Source organism: Oncorhynchus keta, chromosome 24, assembly GCF_023373465.1.
Source record: "Oncorhynchus keta strain PuntledgeMale-10-30-2019 chromosome 24, Oket_V2, whole genome shotgun sequence".
In the NCBI taxonomy this organism is placed as follows: Eukaryota; Metazoa; Chordata; class Actinopteri; order Salmoniformes; family Salmonidae; genus Oncorhynchus; species Oncorhynchus keta.
Genome location: NC_068444.1, coordinates 16,714,699 through 16,733,780, shown reverse-complemented (window position 1 = coordinate 16,733,780; position 19,082 = coordinate 16,714,699). Strand labels below are relative to the sequence as shown.

Below are 19,082 nucleotides of genomic sequence, written 5' to 3'. Positions count from 1 at the left end.
TCCCCCACTCTCTCTCTCGTTCTCTCTCTCTACCCCACTCTCTCGTTCTCTCTCTCTACCCCACTCTCTCTCTCTCTCTCTCTCTACCCCACTCTCTCTCTCGTTCTCTCTCTCTCCCCCACTCTCTCTCTCGTTCTCTCTCTCTACCCCACTCTCTCTCTCGTTCTCTCTCTCTCCACCACTCTCTCTCTCGTTCTCTCTCTCTCCCCCACTCTCTCGCTCTCTCTGTAGGATCTGATGAGAGAGTTGGATGAAAAGGAGGAGGTGATCAAGTCTGTACAGGACAGGGCAGAGAACCTTCTGCAGGAGAACCACCCTGCTAGGTTAACTCTTGAAGTAAGCCCCGTCTGTGTTTACAGATGTCCCATAACCACTCCAAAACCATGTCATATAAACTCCTTTTATGATAAATCCATTCGGTTGTTCATCTCAGATAATGTGGTCATTTGTCCATTAAAATATACATATTATCACTAATTTCCAGGTATCAGAACCTGCATAAGTGCTCAACAATATTGTATATTTAAATTGCTTTAGTAACTTATTCCAACAAGAACAATTATACAGCATTTTTAATTCTAACATGATTCTATGTGAAATCCTCCAGGCATACAAAGCAGCCATGCAGACCCAGTGGAGTTGGATCCTACAGCTCTGCTCTTGTGTGGAGCAGCACCTCAAAGACAACACAGTCTATTTTGAGGTGAGTTAGTTATCTGCTTTCCACAAACAAATGGATGGAGGCATGCTAATTGCAAAAAGTTAATATGATCTTCTTTCTACCCTTCTATACAGTTTTTCAATAATGCCAAAGAGTCCACGGATTACCTGAAGAGCCTGCAAGGTGACATCCAGAGAAAGTATGGCTGTGATCGGACAAGCAGTGTACACAAGCTGGAAGATCACATCCAGGAGTCCATGGTAAGCTGGCAAATAACAACTGGTTGGTACACAATCATTGGCCAGATTCCCAAAGCTATGTTGTTGAATCAGTGAAATCAGGGCTCCCGAGTGGCGCAGCCGTCTAAGGCACTGCATCTCAGTGCAAGAGGTGTCACTACAGTCCCTGGTTTGAATCCAGGTTGTATCACATCTGGCTGTGATTAGGAGTCTCACAGGGCGGCGCACAGTTGGCCCATTGTCGTCCGGGTTTGGCCGGAGTAGGCCTTCATTGTAAATAAAAGGTTAACTTATTTTTTTTTTTTAAAGGATCAATCTCATGGACTGTCATGGTCAGACATGATGGATTCATAGAGGTTCCAAGTGAATACCCCACCATTAAAGATGAACCAACTATCCCTGTGAGTGAATTCAGCTCATACTGAGCTGGTATGGTATCATAATCCCTCTGTTTTTCACTGATGCTGGAACAGGATGAGAAGGAGCAGCTCCTCCAGTACCGCAGCACAGTGGCTGGGTTGGTGGGCAAGGCCAAGGCCATCGTCCAGCTCAAGCCTAGGAACCCAGATACCCCTATCAGATCCTCCATACCCGTCAAAGCCATCTGTGACTACCGACAAATAGAGGTACAATGTCTCTTTTTATAGATATGTAACACCGTCCTTTTTCTGTCTATTCAAGTAGTTCATCACAAGTCACATTCTTTAAATTGAGCCTTCACACTTGTCTTCTGTAGTAACAAGATATGCATTGAGATCGCTAAGGAACATTTCTGGCCATTTTATATCGAGGTAGATGTATTAAGATAGCGGATCAAAAGTTTGATACTTTGAGTTGATTTGGATATCGGAGTGAAATGGTAGAGTCTTTTTGATTTGTCATGTCTCACTTCATCTCTCCTAGATCACCATCTATAAGGATGATGAGTGTGTCCTGGCCAGTAACTCTCACCGGGCCAAGTGGAAGGTGATCAGTCCGTCTGGGAACGAGGCTATGGTTCCTTCTGTCTGCTTCACCGTGCCTCCACCCAACAAAGAGGCTGTGGACCAGGCCAGCAGAATTGAACAGCTGTACCAGAATGTCCTGGCTCTATGGCACCACTCCCACATCAAAATGAAGAGCGTTGTCTCCTGGCACTACCTGATGGCGGACGTCAGAGCCGTCCGCGACTGGAACGTGTCCTCAGTACGTTAACTTCTAACTACTTAATCTACTTCTCAAGATAAATCCCCATTAGCAACACTTAAACCCTAGAATTTCAGTGATAGAGGTAGAATTACCTGTCATTGTCTCATTCAGGTCTTCACAGAAAAGAGAATGATGTTATTAAAGTCTAATGTTTCTCATATTCACCGACCTGCAATTTCATCATTATACTGTAGCTGGTGACTGAACCTTTTCATGAAACATTTTGATAAGGTTTAATGGTGTGGGTCTGTCTGTGTTTTCCCCTGTTCACCCCAGATTAAGACCATGTTGCCAGGCGAGCACCAGCAGGTCCTTAGCAACCTGCAATCCCACTTTGAGGACTTCCTGGAGGACAGCAAGGAGTCGGAGGTGTTCACTGTGGCAGACTGTTCCCAGCTAGAAAGGGAGGTCCTGGCCTGCAAGGACTACTACGAGGAGCTGCTCAAGTCTGCAGAGAGAGGCAAGACTAAGCAAAGCTAGTCTAGAGAGAGGCAAGGCTAAGCAAAGCTAGTCAGAGAGAGAGGCAAGGCTAAGGAAAGTTAGTCAGAGAGAGAGACAAGACTAAGCAAAGTTAGTCTAGAGAGAGACAAGACTAAGCAAAGCCAGTCTGCAGAGAGAGGCAAGAGTAAGCGAAACTAGTCTGCAGAGAAAGGCTAACCAAAGCTAGTTTAAATAGAGAGGTAAGGCTAAGCTAAGATACAGTTGAAGTCAGAAGTTTACATACACTTAGGTTGGAGTCATTAAAACTTGTTTCCACAAATGTCTTAACAAACTATAGTTTTGGCAAGTCGGTTAGGACAACTACTTTGTGCATGACACAAGTAATTTTTCCAAGAATTGTTTACAGACAGATTATTTCACTTATAATTCACTGTATCACAATTCCAGTGGGTCAGAAGTTTAAATACATTAAGTTGACTGTGCTTTTAAAAAGCTTGGAAAATTCCAGAAAATGGTGTCATAGTTTTAGAAGCTTCTGATAGGCTAATTGACATCATTTCAATAGGATTGGCGGTGTACTTGTGGAGTCATTGGTGGTGTACCTGTGGATGTATTTCAAGGCCTACCTTCAAACCCAGTGCCTCTTTGCTTGACATCATGGGAAGATCGTAAGAAATCTGCCAAGACGTCAGAAAAACAATTGTGGACCTCCACAAGTCTGGTTCATCCTTGGGAGCAATTTCTAAATGTCTGAAGGTACCATGTTCATCTGTACAAACAATAGTACACAAGTATATACACCATGGGACCATGCAGCCGCCATACCGCTCAGGGAGGAGACGTGTTCTGTCTCCTAGAGATGAATGTACTTTGGTGCGAAAAGTGCAAAACAATCCCAGAACAACAGCAAAGGACCTTGTGAAGATGCTGGAGGAAATTGGTACAAAAGTATCTATATCCACAGTAAAACGAGTCCTATATCGACATAACCTAAAAGGCCACTCAGCAAGAAAGAAGCCACTGCTCCCAAACCGCCATAAAAAAGCCAGACTATGGTTTGCAACTGCACATAGGGACAAAGATCGTACTTTGTGGAGAAATGTCCTCTGGTCTGATGAAACAAAAATAGAACTGTTTGGCCATAATTTACCATCGTTATGTTTGGAGGAAAAGGGGGGATGCTTGCAAGCCGAAGCACACCATCCCAACCGTGAAGCACGGGGGTGGCAGCATCATGTTGTGGGGGTGCTTTGCTGCAGGTTGGACTGGTGCACTTCACAAAATAGATGGCATCATGAGGTAGGAAAATTATGTGGATATATTGAAGCAACATCTCAAGACATCAGTCAGGAAGTTAAAGCTTGGTCACAAATGGGTCTTCCAAATGGACAATGACCCCACGCATACTTCCAAAGTTGTGGCAAAATGGCTTAAGGACAACAAAGTCAAGGTATTGGAGTGACCATCACAAAGCCCTGACCTCAATCCTACAGAAACTGTGTAGGCAGAACTGAAAAAGCGTGTGTGAGCAAGGAGGCCTACAAACCTGACTCAGTTACCCAAGCTCTGTCAGGAGGAATAGGTCAAAATTCACCCAACCTATTGTCGGAAGCTTGTGGAAGGCTACCCGAAACGTTTGACCCGAGATAAACAATGTAAAGGCAATGCTACCAAATACTAATTGAGTGTATGTATACTTCTGACCCACTGGGAATGTGATGAAAGAAATAAAAGCTGAAATAAATAATTCTCTCTGCTATTATTCTGACATTTCACATTCTTAAAATAAAGTGGGTATCTTAACTGACCTAAAACAGGGAATTTTTAAGAGGATTAAATGTCAGGAATTGTGAAAAACTGAGTTTGAATGTATTTGGGTAAGGTGTATGTAAACTTCCGACTTCAACAGTATATACAAAAGTATGTAAACTATTAGCTAGCTTATACTGTCCTTGCTAACAGGAGCTCGCTGATACATGTTTTTGCAGCAGTCCTTGTGGAAAACCCATAGCTATTTTAGCCTATTAGGCATAACATAAATACCTTTTATAAAGCCCTTTTTACATCAGAAGATGTCACAAAGTGCTTATACAGAAACCCAGCCTTAAAACCCCAAACAGCAAGCAATGCAGATATAGAAGCACGGTGTACAGTCCATTTCCCCTGGACTCATGAATATGTCTGTTTAAGATGCTTGGTGTTGTGTCACCAAAATTAGTAGAATCTTCTGCAGACTACGTTAATGAGGAGCCATTGGTCTGCTTGATTGCCCACTCATTAATCTGCGTTATTAATGAGTAATAAGCAGATTGTTTGTGAACACTTTGCAATAATGGTGCCAGATTGAATGAATGGTGTCAGAGATTACTACATAGTTTTTCATTAAAACATTCACTTCACACTCCCTCTGCTATGTCCGGGAGAGATGTGTTTTGAATAATACAAACGTATTCATTTTGATTGTGCACTAATGTTACTTTTACAAAGCTAGCATTAGACAAGTGTTTGGACAAACACAGTTGATGTCCTCTCGTCGTTTGGTTGTTACTCATTCTGGGGTCTTGTGATGAACAGAGGAACACGAGGAGTCTGTGTACAACCTGTATATCTCTGAGGTGCGTAACTTCCGCATGCGCCTGGAGGCTCAGGAGGAGCACCTGATCCGACAGATCCGCACCCCACTTGACAGAGACGACCTGGAGCAGAGTGTCCTGCGCATCACAGAGCAAGAGGTAGGGCGACAACTCACTATTCAGACTGTATCATCACTCTGTCATAATACAACTCACTATTCAGACTGTATCATCACTCTGTCATAATACAACTCACTATTCAGACTGTATCATCACTCTGTCATAATACAACTCACTATTCAGACTGTATCATCACTCTGTCATAATACAACTCACTATTCAGACTGTATCATCACTCTGTCATAATACAACTCACTATTTAGACTGTAACATCACTCTGTCATATTACAACTCACTATTTAGACTGTATCATCACTCTGTCATAATACAACTCACTATTCAGACTGTATCATCACTCTGTCATAATACAACTCACTATTTAGACTGTATCATCACTCTGTCATGTTACAACTCACTATTTAGACTGTATCATCACTCTGTCATATTACAACTCACTATTCAGACTGTATCATCACTCTGTCATATTACAACTCACTATTCAGACTGTATCATCACTCTGTCATAATACAACTCACTATTCAGACTGTATCATCACTCTGTCATAATACAACTCACTATTCAGACTGTATCATCACTCTGTCATAATACAACTCACTATTCAGACTGTATCATCACTCTGTCATAATACAACTCACTATTCAGACTGTATCATCACTCTGTCATAATACAACTCACTATTCAGACTGTATCATCACTCTGTCATAATACAACTCACTATTCAGACTGTATCATCACTCTGTCATAATACAACTCACTATTCAGACTGTATCATCACTCTGTCATAATACAACTCACTATTCAGACTGTATCATCACTCTGTCATAATACAACTCACTATTCAGACTGTATCATCACTCTGTCATAATACAACTCACTATTCAGACTGTATCATCACTCTGTCATAATACAACTCACTATTCAGACTGTATCATCACTCTGTCATAATACAACTCACTATTTAGACTGTATCATCACTCTGTCATGTTACAACTCACTATTTAGACTGTATCATCACTCTGTCATGTTACAACTCACTATTTAGACTGTATCATCACTCTGTCATATTACAACTCACTATTCAGACTGTATCATCACTCTGTCATATTACAACTCACTATTCAGACTGTATCATCACTCTGTCATATTACAACTCACTATTCAGACTGTATCATCACTCTGTCATAATACAACTCACTATTCAGACTGTATCATCACTCTGTCACACGTATCTTTTCCAGACACGGGTCAAATACATTATGTCAAATAAATCTATGGTTCATTTCCTTTGCCAGATACAATGGAACCAACAGAAAAGTATCTTAAGTGACTTAACCTCTCCAACTTTGTCCCTTGCAGAAGAAGAAGGCAGAGCTGGATCAGCTGAAGGACGATCTGGAGACCATGAAGGAGAAGTGTGAGACGTTCTTCAGACAGGCCGGGGCCTCTCCCGCTGTCCCCACCCTCTCCTCTGACCTCAATGTCCTCATCCAGAGCATGAGCCAAGTCTACTCCATGTCCGCCATCTACCTAGAGAAGTAAGTGGCCCAGACACTGTTATGGTCCCCCTCAGTAGAGGGCCCAGACACTGTTATGGTCCTCCTCAGTAGAGGGCCCAGACACTGTTATGGTCCTCCTGAGTAGAGGGCCCTGACACTGTTATGGTCCTCCTCAGTAGAGGGCCCTGACACTGTTATGGTCCTCCTCAGTAGAGGGCCCTGACACTGTTATGGTCCTCCTCAGTAGAGGGCCCTGACACTGTTATGGTCCTCCTCAGTAGAGGGCCCAGACACTGTTATGGTCCTCCTCAGTAGAGGGCCCACCACTGTTATGGTCCTCCTCAGTAGAGGGCCCTGACACTGTTATGGTCCTCCTCAGTAGAGGGCCCTGACACTGTTATGGTCCTCCTCAGTAGAGGGCCCAAACACTGTTATGGTCCTCCTCAGTAGAGGGCCCAGACACTGTTATGGTCCTCCTCAGTAGAGGGCCCAGACACTGTTATGGTCCTCCTCAGTAGAGGGCCCAGACACTGTTATGGTCCTCCTCAGTAGAGGGCCCTGACACTGTTATGGTCCTCCTCAGTAGAGGGCCCAGACACTGTTATGGTCCTCCTCAGTAGAGGGCCCAAACACTGTTATGGTCCTCCTCAGTAGAGGGCCCTGACACTGTTATGGTCCTCCTCAGTAGAGGGCCCAGGCACTGTTATGGTCCTCCTCAGTAGAGGGCCCAGACACTGTTATGGTCCTCCTCAGTAGAGGGCCCAGACACTGTTATGGTCCTCCTCAGTAGAGGGCCCTGACACTGTTATGGTCCTCCTCAGTAGAGGGCCCTGACACTGTTATGGTCCTCCTCAGTAGAGGGCCCTGACACTGTTATGGTCTTCGTCAGTCGAGGGCCCAAACACTGTTATGGTCCTCCTCAGTATAGTGCCCAAGCACTGTTATGGTCCTCCTCAGTAGAGGCCCCACAGACTGTTATGGTCCTCCTCAGTAGAGGGCCCTGACACTGTTATGGTCCTCCTCAGTAGAGGGCCCTGACACTGTTATGGTCCTCCTCAGTAGAGGGCCCTGACACTGTTATGGTCCTCCTCAGTAGAGGGCCCTGACACTGTTATGGTCCTCCTCAGTAGAGGGCCCAGACACTGTTATGGTCCTCCTCAGTAGAGGGCCCAGACACTGTTATGGTCCTCCTCAGTAGAGGGTCAGTAGAGGGCCCAGACACTGTTATGGTCCTCTTCAGTAGAGGGTCCCTCCTCAGAGGGCCCTGACACTGTTATGGTCCTCCTCAGTAGAGGGCCCTGACACTGTTATGGTCCTCCTCAGTAGAGGGCCCTGACACTGTTATGGTCCTCCTCAGTAGAGGGCCCAGACACTGTTATGGTCCTCCTCAGTAGAGGGCTATAAACGCTATAACAGCACATTCAAAATCAACAAGGCATTTGCAATTAGCTTTTTTTAAATGCAACTTTAAAGTCTTTATGAATCCTTCGTAAACTGTTTATAAGGACGTCACAGATGCTTTACAAAATGTTGATGTAGTTAATGTCCCACTGTCTCTGTGGTGTCTCTGCAGGCTGAAGACAGTGAGCATGGTGGTGAGGCACAGCCAAAGTGCGGAGGCTCTAGTGAAGCTTTATGAGGCCAAACTCTCTGAGGAAGACGCCGTGAACTCTGACCTGAAATCCATCGACACAGTCGTCAGCACACTCAAAGTAAGCTCCCTTGGTACTAGGTTTTTATAGACGTTTAAAATATGTGCTATTTCATCTTTTGGTTTTGTCTCAGGTTGGCAAAATGATTGCTGGAGATTAATTGTTATTTTGTGGCATTCAGTCCTTGAGATCCACTATTAAGCTATGATTGAAAGTTGAGCCATCACTTTGCTCTACTCTGTTTTAGCAATGGCGCTCAGAGATCGACGAACAGAGGGAGATCTTCCATGACCTGGAGGATGGGCTACAGAAGGCCCGTGGTATCAGTGAACGTATGTTCAAGGCTCACAACGAGCGGGACTTTGACCTGGACTGGCACAAGGAGAAGGCTGACCAGCTAGAAGAAAGGTGGAGCAACGTCCACTCTCAGATTGAGAGCAGGTTAGTGTTTGCAGGTCAACTGTTGAGGGACAGAGTTTGATTCCAAACACCAGTAAATATTAGTGAGGAACACTACTTTTTTAAATGTTATTTTTATTATTATTATTTTTTTACACCTTTATTTAACCAGGCAAGTCAGTTAAGAACACATTCTTATTTTCAATGACAGCCTGGGAACAGTAGGTTAACTGCCTGTTCAGGGGCAGAACGACAGATTTGTACCTTGTCAGCTCGGGGGTTTGAACTCGCAACCTTCCGGTTACTAGTCCAACGCTCTAACCACTAGGCTACCCTGCCGCCCCCACTTTAATAAGGGGAATGTAAAAATAACCTTTTACGGATACTAAGGCTCTGTCCCTTTGTTATTTTAGACTTCGGGACCTGGAGGGCATCAGTAAATCACTGAAGTACTACAAAGACTCCTACGGCAGTCTGGATGAGTGGGTCAGAGAGATGGAGGCGGCTCAGCTCAAGACCCAAGAGAAGCAGCCAGAGGACAGCAAAGCGCTCGCTGAGCTGGTAAACCAACAGAAGGTCCTCGTTGCAGAAATGGAACAAAAGCAGAGCAGAATTGATGAATGCCAAAAGTACTCAGAGCAGTACTCATCTGGTGCTAAAGTAAGTTATCTCTGTAACTGTTTTGACCTGGAGGATCAGTCAGATATGTCTGCATGAAGAGTACTTGAACACCAGAGGAGTAATATTCATGAATGTGTTTTCAGGATTATGAGCTACAGCTGTTGACCTACAGAGCCATGGTTGACTCCCAGCACAAGTCCCCGCTCAAGAGACGGAGGATGCAGAACTCGGCTGATGCCATTGTTCAGGAGGTGAGAACCTTGGAATGTAACCGTAGTAGACTAGGTGCTGAGTGTGCTGGATGTGCTAAGGAAAGTGACCCTTGTTTTCCACCCTCACCTCAGTTCATGGACCTCCGAACTCGCTACACGGCCGTAGTCACCTCCATGACGCAGTATGTAAAGTTTGCCAGTGAGACATTGAAGAGAGCAGAAGGCGAAGAGGTAGGGGATTGGAGAAATATTGGATTGTTAGAAACGCTGTGCATACTTTGGATTGCCTTTTCTCTGCCATCACATTATTGTGTTAACAGGGTTGACTCCCAGACATATTGAATTAATAGGAACCTCACCTTTAAAGCCATAATGATGCTTCAACTCAAAGGGTTTATTTCTCTTCACTGCTATACTTAAGCAATAAGGCCCGAGGTGTTGTGGTACATGGCCAATATACTACAGCTAAGGGCTGTTCTGGATACAGCCATTATCCGTGGTATATTGGCCATATAGCACAAACCCCAGAGGTGCCTTATTGCAATTATAAACTGGTTACCAATGTAATTAGAGCAGTACAAATAAATGTTTTGTCATACCCGTGGTATACGGTCTGATATACCATGGCTGACAGCCAATCATCATGCAGGACTCGAACCACCCAGTTTATAATATGCGTCATCCATTCAGCGCTGATGGATGTAGATGGTTTGCTTAACGCTGATACAAAAATGCCATTCTTTCATATTGTTTCTGGTGATGGTGACTTCTCTGGGAGGAAGCTGTCTCCTCTATCTTATTGAATCTGAAACACTCTTTCACGGTGGTATTTGTTGGGGACAATTAACAGCGCTGCAACAATCCTCCCTTTGGTAAGCATGTTAGAATAATCATACCATGAACATAATGTTTTTCATTGTTAAGTATGAGGTAATGGAGGACTTGTTATGTTTTGCATTATAGAACAGGAAAGCATCAGAAAGAACAGAGTACCTCACCTGGACAGAGAGCTTGGAGCTCCAAAAGTCAGCTGGGGAGGAGGTGATTGGACAGCTCCAGCAGCAGGTACAGGAACTGGAAACCTCATTGGCTAAGAGAACAACCCAGTTGACCATTCTACAGGAAGAGGTAGAGACATATAAGAGTACCATAGAGGACCTGACCCTCCAGAAGTCCAAGGCAGAGGATGGGGCTCAGCAGTACCGTTTGAAACTAGAGACGGTTGTGAAGGGCAAAGCAATCATTGAGCAAGAGTTAGGTAACGCACGACAGATGGTCCAGCAGTCAGAGGCCAAACGGTCTTCTCTTGAGGAGAGTCTTCGTATGCTGAAGATGAACATCGAGCAGAGCACCCTGGCCCGGAAGAAATTGGAGGACCACTTGAAGAGGAAGAGCAGCGATGTTCAGGATCTTGAGGAACATAATCGCACACTGCAGAGGATGCAACATTCCTCTGTCACCCACAGTATCCAGACGATCCATGCAGAGGTGGAGGCAGAGGTCTTGCAGCAGAAACAGGAGCTGGCCATGGCGAAGAAAACAGCAGAGACCGAGATCAAGACACTTAAGTCAGAGCTGAACTCTGTGTTAGTGCATAAAAAAATAGCAGAGGAGAAAGCGCAACAAATCACAGAGCTGTTGGACGATGCCAATACCAGGTTGAAGAAACTTCAGCTGGACACGGAATCAGACAAGAGCACCATGAGACAAAAGTCAGAGGAGTTCAGACAGCAATCTTTAGAGCTGAGAAATTCCATCTATGTCTTTCAAGAGCAAATCAAATCTCTCCAGAGGGATAAGTCTTCATTGGAACAGAAAGCTATTTTCAATAAGACAGAGGTTGAAGGCCTGAAGGAACAGTTAAAGATCAACCAAGGAAAACTGCTCTTGAGGAACTCCATGGAACAGGAGAGTAGTCACAATATGCAGTGTTTAGAGGAGGAGCTGGCCTCCAAACAGGTTGAGGCAGACCAGTTGAAGTTCAAGGTCAGTGAACTGATGAGAATGAATGTGTCATTAGACAATGAGGTCAGAAGTCTTAAGGTCAGTGTGGAGTCATTACAGCGAGAAAAATCTTTCTCTGAACAAAATATTAAATCATTGAAAAGTGAAATGGAGAACTGGAAACAGCAGCTTCAAAAAAACAAAGAAGAATTCAACTTAAAGATAAGATCTGAACAGGAGTTACAACTCAAATCCAAAATCCTGGAAGCAGAATTTCAGAAAGGTGGAATGTTGGCCGCGCAACTGCAGAAGAAAGTAGATGAGCTTAAGAAGGTCAATATGGAGTTGGAAGTCAACGTGAAAAAGATGAGAGCTCAACTGGACAATATCACCATGGAAATGGGAAGCAAAAATCAGCAAATCAACATATTCAAGTCTCAGGTGGATGGCACCAAATCTCAAGTGAAAATCATTGAGGAGGAGCTGCTAAAGAAATCTCAGCTGTCCCATGAGCTTCAGATCAAACTGAGGGACTACAATGAGGAGGTGAAGAGAACAGCTGAACTGCAGCAGAAAAACAAAGCTCTCAGCTTAAACCTCACCAACTACGAGAAGGAAATCCGGAATCTGACGTCTGAGCTTAGCTCCGTTGGTGCTGAGAGGAATTTGGCCAATAAGACAGTCCAACAGCAAAAGGGTGAAGTGAATGATCTGAACATTACACTGAAGAAAGCAATAACAGAGCTGCAGAAGGAGTCAAATGAGGGCCAGAGGTATCTGGCTAAAGTGAAGGCATTGGAGGGTGAGCTTTTACAATGCAAGCAAAGTATGAAAGGAATGACTGGAAGTTCCGAAAGAATTACAGTGAATATGAAGCAGGAAATCAGTGCCCTTCAAAGGAACAAGACCATTGCTGACCAAAAACTGGTTATCTTGAAAGCAGAACTCGAGGAGATGAGTTCTGCTCTGAGAAGAACAAAAGATGAATTAATTAAAGTGACTCAGGAAGGGAAAATCTGCCAGTCTAAAGTCAAAGAGCTCGAGACAGATCTTCAGAAGAGTAGGTTGACAATTAAAGAAATCAGCACCAGCTCTGACAAATCCTCTTCCAGTTTCAAACAGGAAATCACGGTTCTTCAGAGGGAGAGAAGTGCAGCCCAAGAGAAAACCTTTTCATTGGCATCTGACGTCACCATGCTCAAGGGAAAGCTGGAACAAGCCCAAGAGGATGTCAAGCGAAAGCAAACGGATGGTTCAGCCCTTCAACTGAGGTCCCAGAAGCTGGAAGACCAACTTGAGAACTGTAAGCGGATGCTGGAGGACTTGAAAAGCAAACTTGAACTTCAGAAGCAGGGATATGAGAGACAGCTGCAATTAGTGCAGAATGAGATGAGTCAAAAGCTTGCATTACAGGAGTCTCATATCAAACTAGAAATGGAGCAGAAATACAGAGAGCATTCACACACTGCAGAATCGGCCGGGATTAACACCAAGTATTACCAGCAAGAAATTGAACAGTTGAAAATGTTCAATGAGAGTACTTTGCAGTTAAAGCAGGAGGCTCTACAGCAAATAGATGAGCTTCATATTAAAATGCAGCAAGTGCAAAATGAGAGAACTGCTCTTAGCCATGACCTGCTTAAAGCAAAATCGCAAATTGCTAAATTAGAAACAGAGAAAATGCTACTTAACTCTAGCATTGCTCAGCTGGAAAACATCCATAAGGAAAACTCAAATGAGGTCACAAAGCTTAAACAAATGTTAGCACAGAGTGAACAGAAACTAGGAATAAGGGAAAAGGATGCAAGATCCCTCAATGAACAGGTTGTTTCATATGCCAAGGAGGTCAGAGGTCTTCAAGAAAAAGTATTTCAGCTAGAGGTCACAATTAACACTGAATGTAGGACTGTAAAGGAAGTGGAGACTTCAAGTACAACCAAGCATAAGTGTGATAAAGACAATGAGGTTGCCAAACTGAAGACTGAGCTTTTGTTAACACAGAAAATAGTGTCATCATATGAAGAGGCAAAGTGCAATCTGGAGGAGGAGCTTATCGAAATGAAAGTGTCCTTAGAGGTATATATCCATGACCATCATACTTATTTTTTACATTCATAAAAAAATCATAATATTTGTAGATAATAAACAAGACACACTTGAATATTAAATATTCATATTTGTATGTAAAAATGTATAATAATATTTCACTTTCACATGCTCAATGTGCATAGAGAAATTATCTCAAGGTACAGTATTTACTATATCTAATGATTATTTACATCTTATGCCAACAGGTAGCAACAATGGAGAAACACAAAGTGCTAGAAGAGCTGCAAAGAGTGAATGGAGGCAAAAGGGAAATAGTCAGCAATCCTAGTAGTTTACAGGATCAAACATTGATGAAAACTGCAAATTATTCCACTGTCCAGACTCCAGCAGTCCAACAAAAACACACACAAAATTTGATTGCCAAGAACCAGAGTATAAAAACGGAAGCGATGGCAATAACAAAACGGTTAGTGTCTCTGGAGGGTCAGGCAGGGAAAGGTCAAAATGTTACATCAAGCACCACGAGCACAAGCTCACATAATGTCAAAGACCTGTCATCCAAAGCATCTCATTCTGAGAGTGAGACAACTTCCCTACGATTTTCCCCAAAGCTCCAAGGACTCAGAGGCAGCATCAGTATCAGGAAGTTGATCAACACCAAGCTGTTGGATAGAGAAACATTACAGAAGTTAGAAACTGGCCTTGTCACATTAGAAGAGGTCCAAGCATCACTCGCTCAGTTCATCGACAAACCCACTGCTATTGCCGGAGTCTACTTGGAGTCGAGCAAGAAAAAGTTATCCTTCTTGGAGGCTGCAGATCAAGGCCTTTTAGCTAAGACGTATGCTATTGAGTATATGGAAGCACAGGCTGCAACTGGCTGTATTATCGATCCTTCAACTGGACAAACCCTCTCGGTTCAAGCTGCTTTGGAGATGGGCATTTTTGGGTTAAATTTGAAAGACAAACTCATGGATGCCGAAAAGGCAGCCACTGGCTATGTCCACGGCACTAAAACACTGTCTGTATATCAGGCCATGGAGGAAAAGATTGTCGACAGGCACAAAGGGAAGAAGATCATTGAGGCCCAGATAGCAACTGGAGGATTAGTTCACCCAGTTCTTGGTGTTAGGGTGCCCGTTAATGTGGCAGTTGATCAGGGTCTCTTGAACAAAGCTACCCTACAGAATCTCTATGACCCGATCAGCAACCCCAAGGGCTTCCACAACCCTGATTCAGGACAGAAGACCTACTACTGTGAACTGTTGAAAAAGTGCCTGTATGACACAGATGGTGGTGTCTATCTCCTACCTTTTGGTGAGAAGAATCTCTCCAGTTTTTCCTTTTCTAGTTCTCACAGATTATCAGTCATCAACAGTGCTCTTGGTCTGGAAAGGTCCCCATATCAAGCCTTTAAGGGCAACCACATAGATAAGCGGACCTATCTTTTTCTCTCTCAGCAGGACAGTGAGTGGCAAGAAAAGTCCACTGTCGATGTCAACGGAAGCCATTTACACATCATCACAGATCTCAAAAGTGGACGGCAGCTTTGCATCGAAACTGCCCTAGATCTAAAGTTCCTTGAAATTGCAGAACTGGTAAGCTATCGGAGTGGCCTCATCAGCATCTACGAGCTGGCAGACCTTATCCTTTCAAGGATGGTCGTTGTTCAGGACGCTAACAGTCCGGTGGCTGGTCTGTGGGATGTCACTCAGAAGAGGAGGGTGACCATTCTGCAGGGACATCAGCAGAACCTAATCGATAGACTCACTGCCCTGAGGCTGCTGGAGGCCCAAGCTTGCACCGGGGGAATCTGTGATCCTGCTTCTGGGGAGAAAGCCCCAGTCACCGAAGCTCTGCGTAGAGGTCTCTTGGACGAGACATTTGCCCGCCAGCTTCAACAGTCCGAGCAAGCCTACTATGGCATCATCCATCCCCAGACAGCAAAGACCTTGAGTGTAGCTCAGGCTATTCAGGAGAATCTGTTCCCCAAAGACATGGGCCTTCGATGCCTGGAATTCCAAGTCCTGACTGGTGGACTGATCAACCCAGAGACCCATGATAGAATCTCACTGGATGAGGCTGTTCAGAGTAGCCTGGTTGACAAAGCCACTGCCTCATTCCTGAAAGATGAGAAGTCTCACCCTAAAAGCCTCACCTGCCCAAAGACGAAGAGGAAAATGTCTTTCATGGATGCTCTGTTAAAGGGTGTCTATGACGGTCACACTGGGCTCAGGCTACTGGAGGCAACAAAGGCTCTTAGTGTCGGGGCTAAGCCGTCTTTCCAATATATTTGGAACTATCACCACATTTGAGTGAACAGTATTTGATTTTCCATGGTTTGTAAATAGGGAAAACTGAATATTTGATTGATAAAGCAAAGCCTGACTCAATAAAATGTTCACTGAAATAAATCAAATCTAGTATTTCCTATCCTTAAAATAAGAATCATTAATTACATGTTAATTTTCTTTGACTTGGAGTAATATGAACGTTAATATAATTACCAATATGGAGTTGATTAAGTCAGACATGAATAATTGCTTTTAGCATGATGTGTAATTGTTCAATTTGATATTTTAATATGTTTATGTTATGTACCTGTCTTTTTCTTTTAGACATATTTCACGTCAATGAATAAACAATGAAATGCTTTTACCGCCACCTGTCATAAAACATAAACATCATGATCCACATGGCAATAAACGGCATCAATCAAACCCTGATTTTTGAGTTGTAAGTAGGGTTGCACTATTCCGTGAACTTGCAATGCATTTCCTGGTTTTCCAGAAATCCTTTTTGAGAATGACAGATTTCCTGCTTATTCTCTCCTGATTCCGGAAGACCTCCCAACCGGGATTTTGGGAAAACCAGGGAATTTATTGAACATTTATGGAATTTTGCATCCCCCATGGTCCAAATAGAGGTCAGAAAAATGGCTTGGGGTTCTCCCTAGAGGTTTCTTTGTTGTTGAATGTCTGCATAACCACATTTCCTGTTTTCATACAAGACCAACTCTGACCCTAACAGCCTTTTTGAAATTCTTTCCTCAAATCTTAGAGGTCTGTTGATGAGGAGAAGAAAGAGCATGGTGATAAAGTAAGCAAGCTATTGAATTGGATGTCCAGTGTGAAACCGGGCCAGAACAAAGATGGTAAAGCCAGCACAGAGGCCTCTAGTAAGCCTCAGGTAAATACTGTGTGAAAACATGCATTTACTGTTACTGATGTAGGACATTCATTTGAGCCTGCTTGCTATAGCAGGAAAATAATCCTGCAGCAACAGGAAATGTGAATTGGATTATAATTAATGGACATTTTTTGTTGGGATTGATACATTCTTTGTTAGGGAAAATCAAGTTAGTCAATTTGAAGAAAAAAAACATTTATTTAGATTTTTCCCCCTTTTTGTGGGATCCAATTGGTAGTTACAGTCTTGTCTCTTTGCTTCAACTCCCGTACGGACTCAGGAGAGGCGAAGGTTGACAGCCCTGCGTCCCCCGAAACACAATCAAGCCACAATGCTTCAAGACACAACACCCACTTAACCCAGAAGCCGCACCAATGTGTCGGAGGAAACACCGTACACCTGGCGACTGTGTCAGCATGCACTGTGCCCGGCCCGCCACAGGAATCACTAGTGCGCAATGGGACAAGGACATCCCTGCCAGCCAAACCCTCCCCTAACCACACTGGGCCAATTGTACGCCGACCCATGTGTCTCCCGGTCGCAGCCGGCTGCGACAGAGCCTGGACTCTAACCCAGAATCTCTAGTGGCACAGCTAGCGTTGCGATGCAGTGCTTTAGACCACTGCACCAATTGTGAGGCCCAAGTTCAGCATTTTAAAGTGGAAACTACAAACTTTAGAAGCCTTTTAAAAGCTTAAATACACTACAAGTTTACATTTCCTGCTATGCAGGAAAATTCTCAGCAACAAAAGACTGATAAAATTAAGATCCTACGTATGTACTTTACAGTTTCATCTCCTGTCTTTTTGTTGTACACATATTGTAGTTGTATACAGTATATCATCATGCCCACAATTCTGTGTGTATTTTATATACTAATGGCCGTGCTCAATCTCAAGAATATGCAATAAAGAGCAAAAAGTCACACAACCTTTCACTATTACTGTATGTGCATAGTTCTAATAAACACAATGCTTTTAATAGTCTCTTATTATGTCTTTACCCTATTACAAATAAAAGTTGTGATCAATTCCAATGAGCAGAAATTTGAATTTTGAAATTTGAATATGAATTTGACCCCAGTTTGAATCATTATCCCCGGGTCTCTGCCATCCTTGTGATTCCTCACCCCCCTGTAGTTATAACCATAATAATAGAACCAACGGTGACACCGTTGCACAAGCATTCCTGTATTTCCATATAACGTGATTACAAACACACCCTACTCCTTAAAAATGTACTGAACATTTTGCAGCATAACAATTTTTTTTATGGATTCAAATGAAAAGTATTTTTTCTGCTTAATTTTATTCAATGAACTTTACGTTGAAAAGCAATACATAGTGGATGCACAGTTACTCTGAGAAAATGATCGTATTTTGATCAGGGTACATTTTCTTTTTGGCCTGGCCAGGAAAAAGTCATGGCTCTAGTCTGACTTGCTATGACCTAGTTTCTCCTGGTCAGGTTCACGTAGTCAGGAAAAACTCCTCCCACTTAGGTTTTTTAAGAGATATGATAACAAGTCAAAGAAACATGCATGTGCAAATCCAATGAATGAAAATCAGGAAGTGGATATCTGACTTTAATATACAGCACAAAACCCAATTAAATAAGTTTTGTGAAACGTCAGTGTATATTATTGTGACTAATATTATGCTACAAATTGGCATATCAAGGGATGAGAGTCAACCTCAGTAAGATGTATTCATAAGGTATACCCATTGTTATTTCAGGTTTCAATGGAAGAGATGGTAACACAAAAAGAGAAAATTGCAGAAGCCCTGAGGACTACACAGCTTATGCTAAGTAAACACAGTGATAAGTGAGTTGAATTATCATTACATATATTAGAGGTTTTTAAGGCTGACTTTTGTACATGACTCTGTGCACTGTAAATAATGCAATATTTCATATGCCTTCAATTATTGAATGATATGATAATGATAAGAGAACTTAAATGTCTCTGATGTCCTGATTTGCAGGATGACCGAGGAAGAGAAGCTGGAAGCAAAGGAGCAGCTGAAATCCCTCCATCAAGCCTACAGTGATCTCACCCAACAGTGTTCTGATCAGACACCGTCTGCCGAGCAGGTTAGATACTGGACTTCATCTCTAGCCCTGTTTATACCTGGTTATAACATGTTACCTTTGTCCTGATCTTGTCCATGTTCTGCCTACATTTTTAGATATGATTGTAATTAGATCTTATAAGTGTAAACAGACAAGATCAGGACAAGCTTAGGACGTAGGACACATGTTAACGGCAGGTATAAA

At 43.2% G+C, this 19,082-nt stretch overlaps 1 protein-coding gene across 7 annotated transcripts in view; it reads left to right on the top strand.

The window, feature by feature from the left end:
* dst (dystonin) overlaps positions 1 to 19,082 on the top strand; it is a 212,990-nt gene that overhangs the window by 120,336 nt on the left and 73,572 nt on the right. For all 7 annotated transcript variants that reach the window (XM_052477885.1, XM_052477887.1, XM_052477888.1 and 4 more), the window contains 17 exons: positions 232 to 336; positions 608 to 703; positions 796 to 921; positions 1,374 to 1,526; positions 1,804 to 2,085; positions 2,365 to 2,548; positions 5,104 to 5,261; positions 6,600 to 6,778; positions 8,313 to 8,451; positions 8,639 to 8,832; positions 9,204 to 9,450; positions 9,555 to 9,662; positions 9,756 to 9,854; positions 10,587 to 10,688; positions 16,677 to 16,805; positions 18,542 to 18,630; positions 18,791 to 18,899. In XM_052477885.1, the coding sequence (XP_052333845.1) occupies positions 232 to 336; positions 608 to 703; positions 796 to 921; positions 1,374 to 1,526; positions 1,804 to 2,085; positions 2,365 to 2,548; positions 5,104 to 5,261; positions 6,600 to 6,778; positions 8,313 to 8,451; positions 8,639 to 8,832; positions 9,204 to 9,450; positions 9,555 to 9,662; positions 9,756 to 9,854; positions 10,587 to 10,688; positions 16,677 to 16,805; positions 18,542 to 18,630; positions 18,791 to 18,899 (2,499 nt within the window). The remainder of the gene's footprint in view (positions 1 to 231; positions 337 to 607; positions 704 to 795; positions 922 to 1,373; positions 1,527 to 1,803; positions 2,086 to 2,364; positions 2,549 to 5,103; positions 5,262 to 6,599; positions 6,779 to 8,312; positions 8,452 to 8,638; positions 8,833 to 9,203; positions 9,451 to 9,554; positions 9,663 to 9,755; positions 9,855 to 10,586; positions 10,689 to 16,676; positions 16,806 to 18,541; positions 18,631 to 18,790; positions 18,900 to 19,082) is intronic.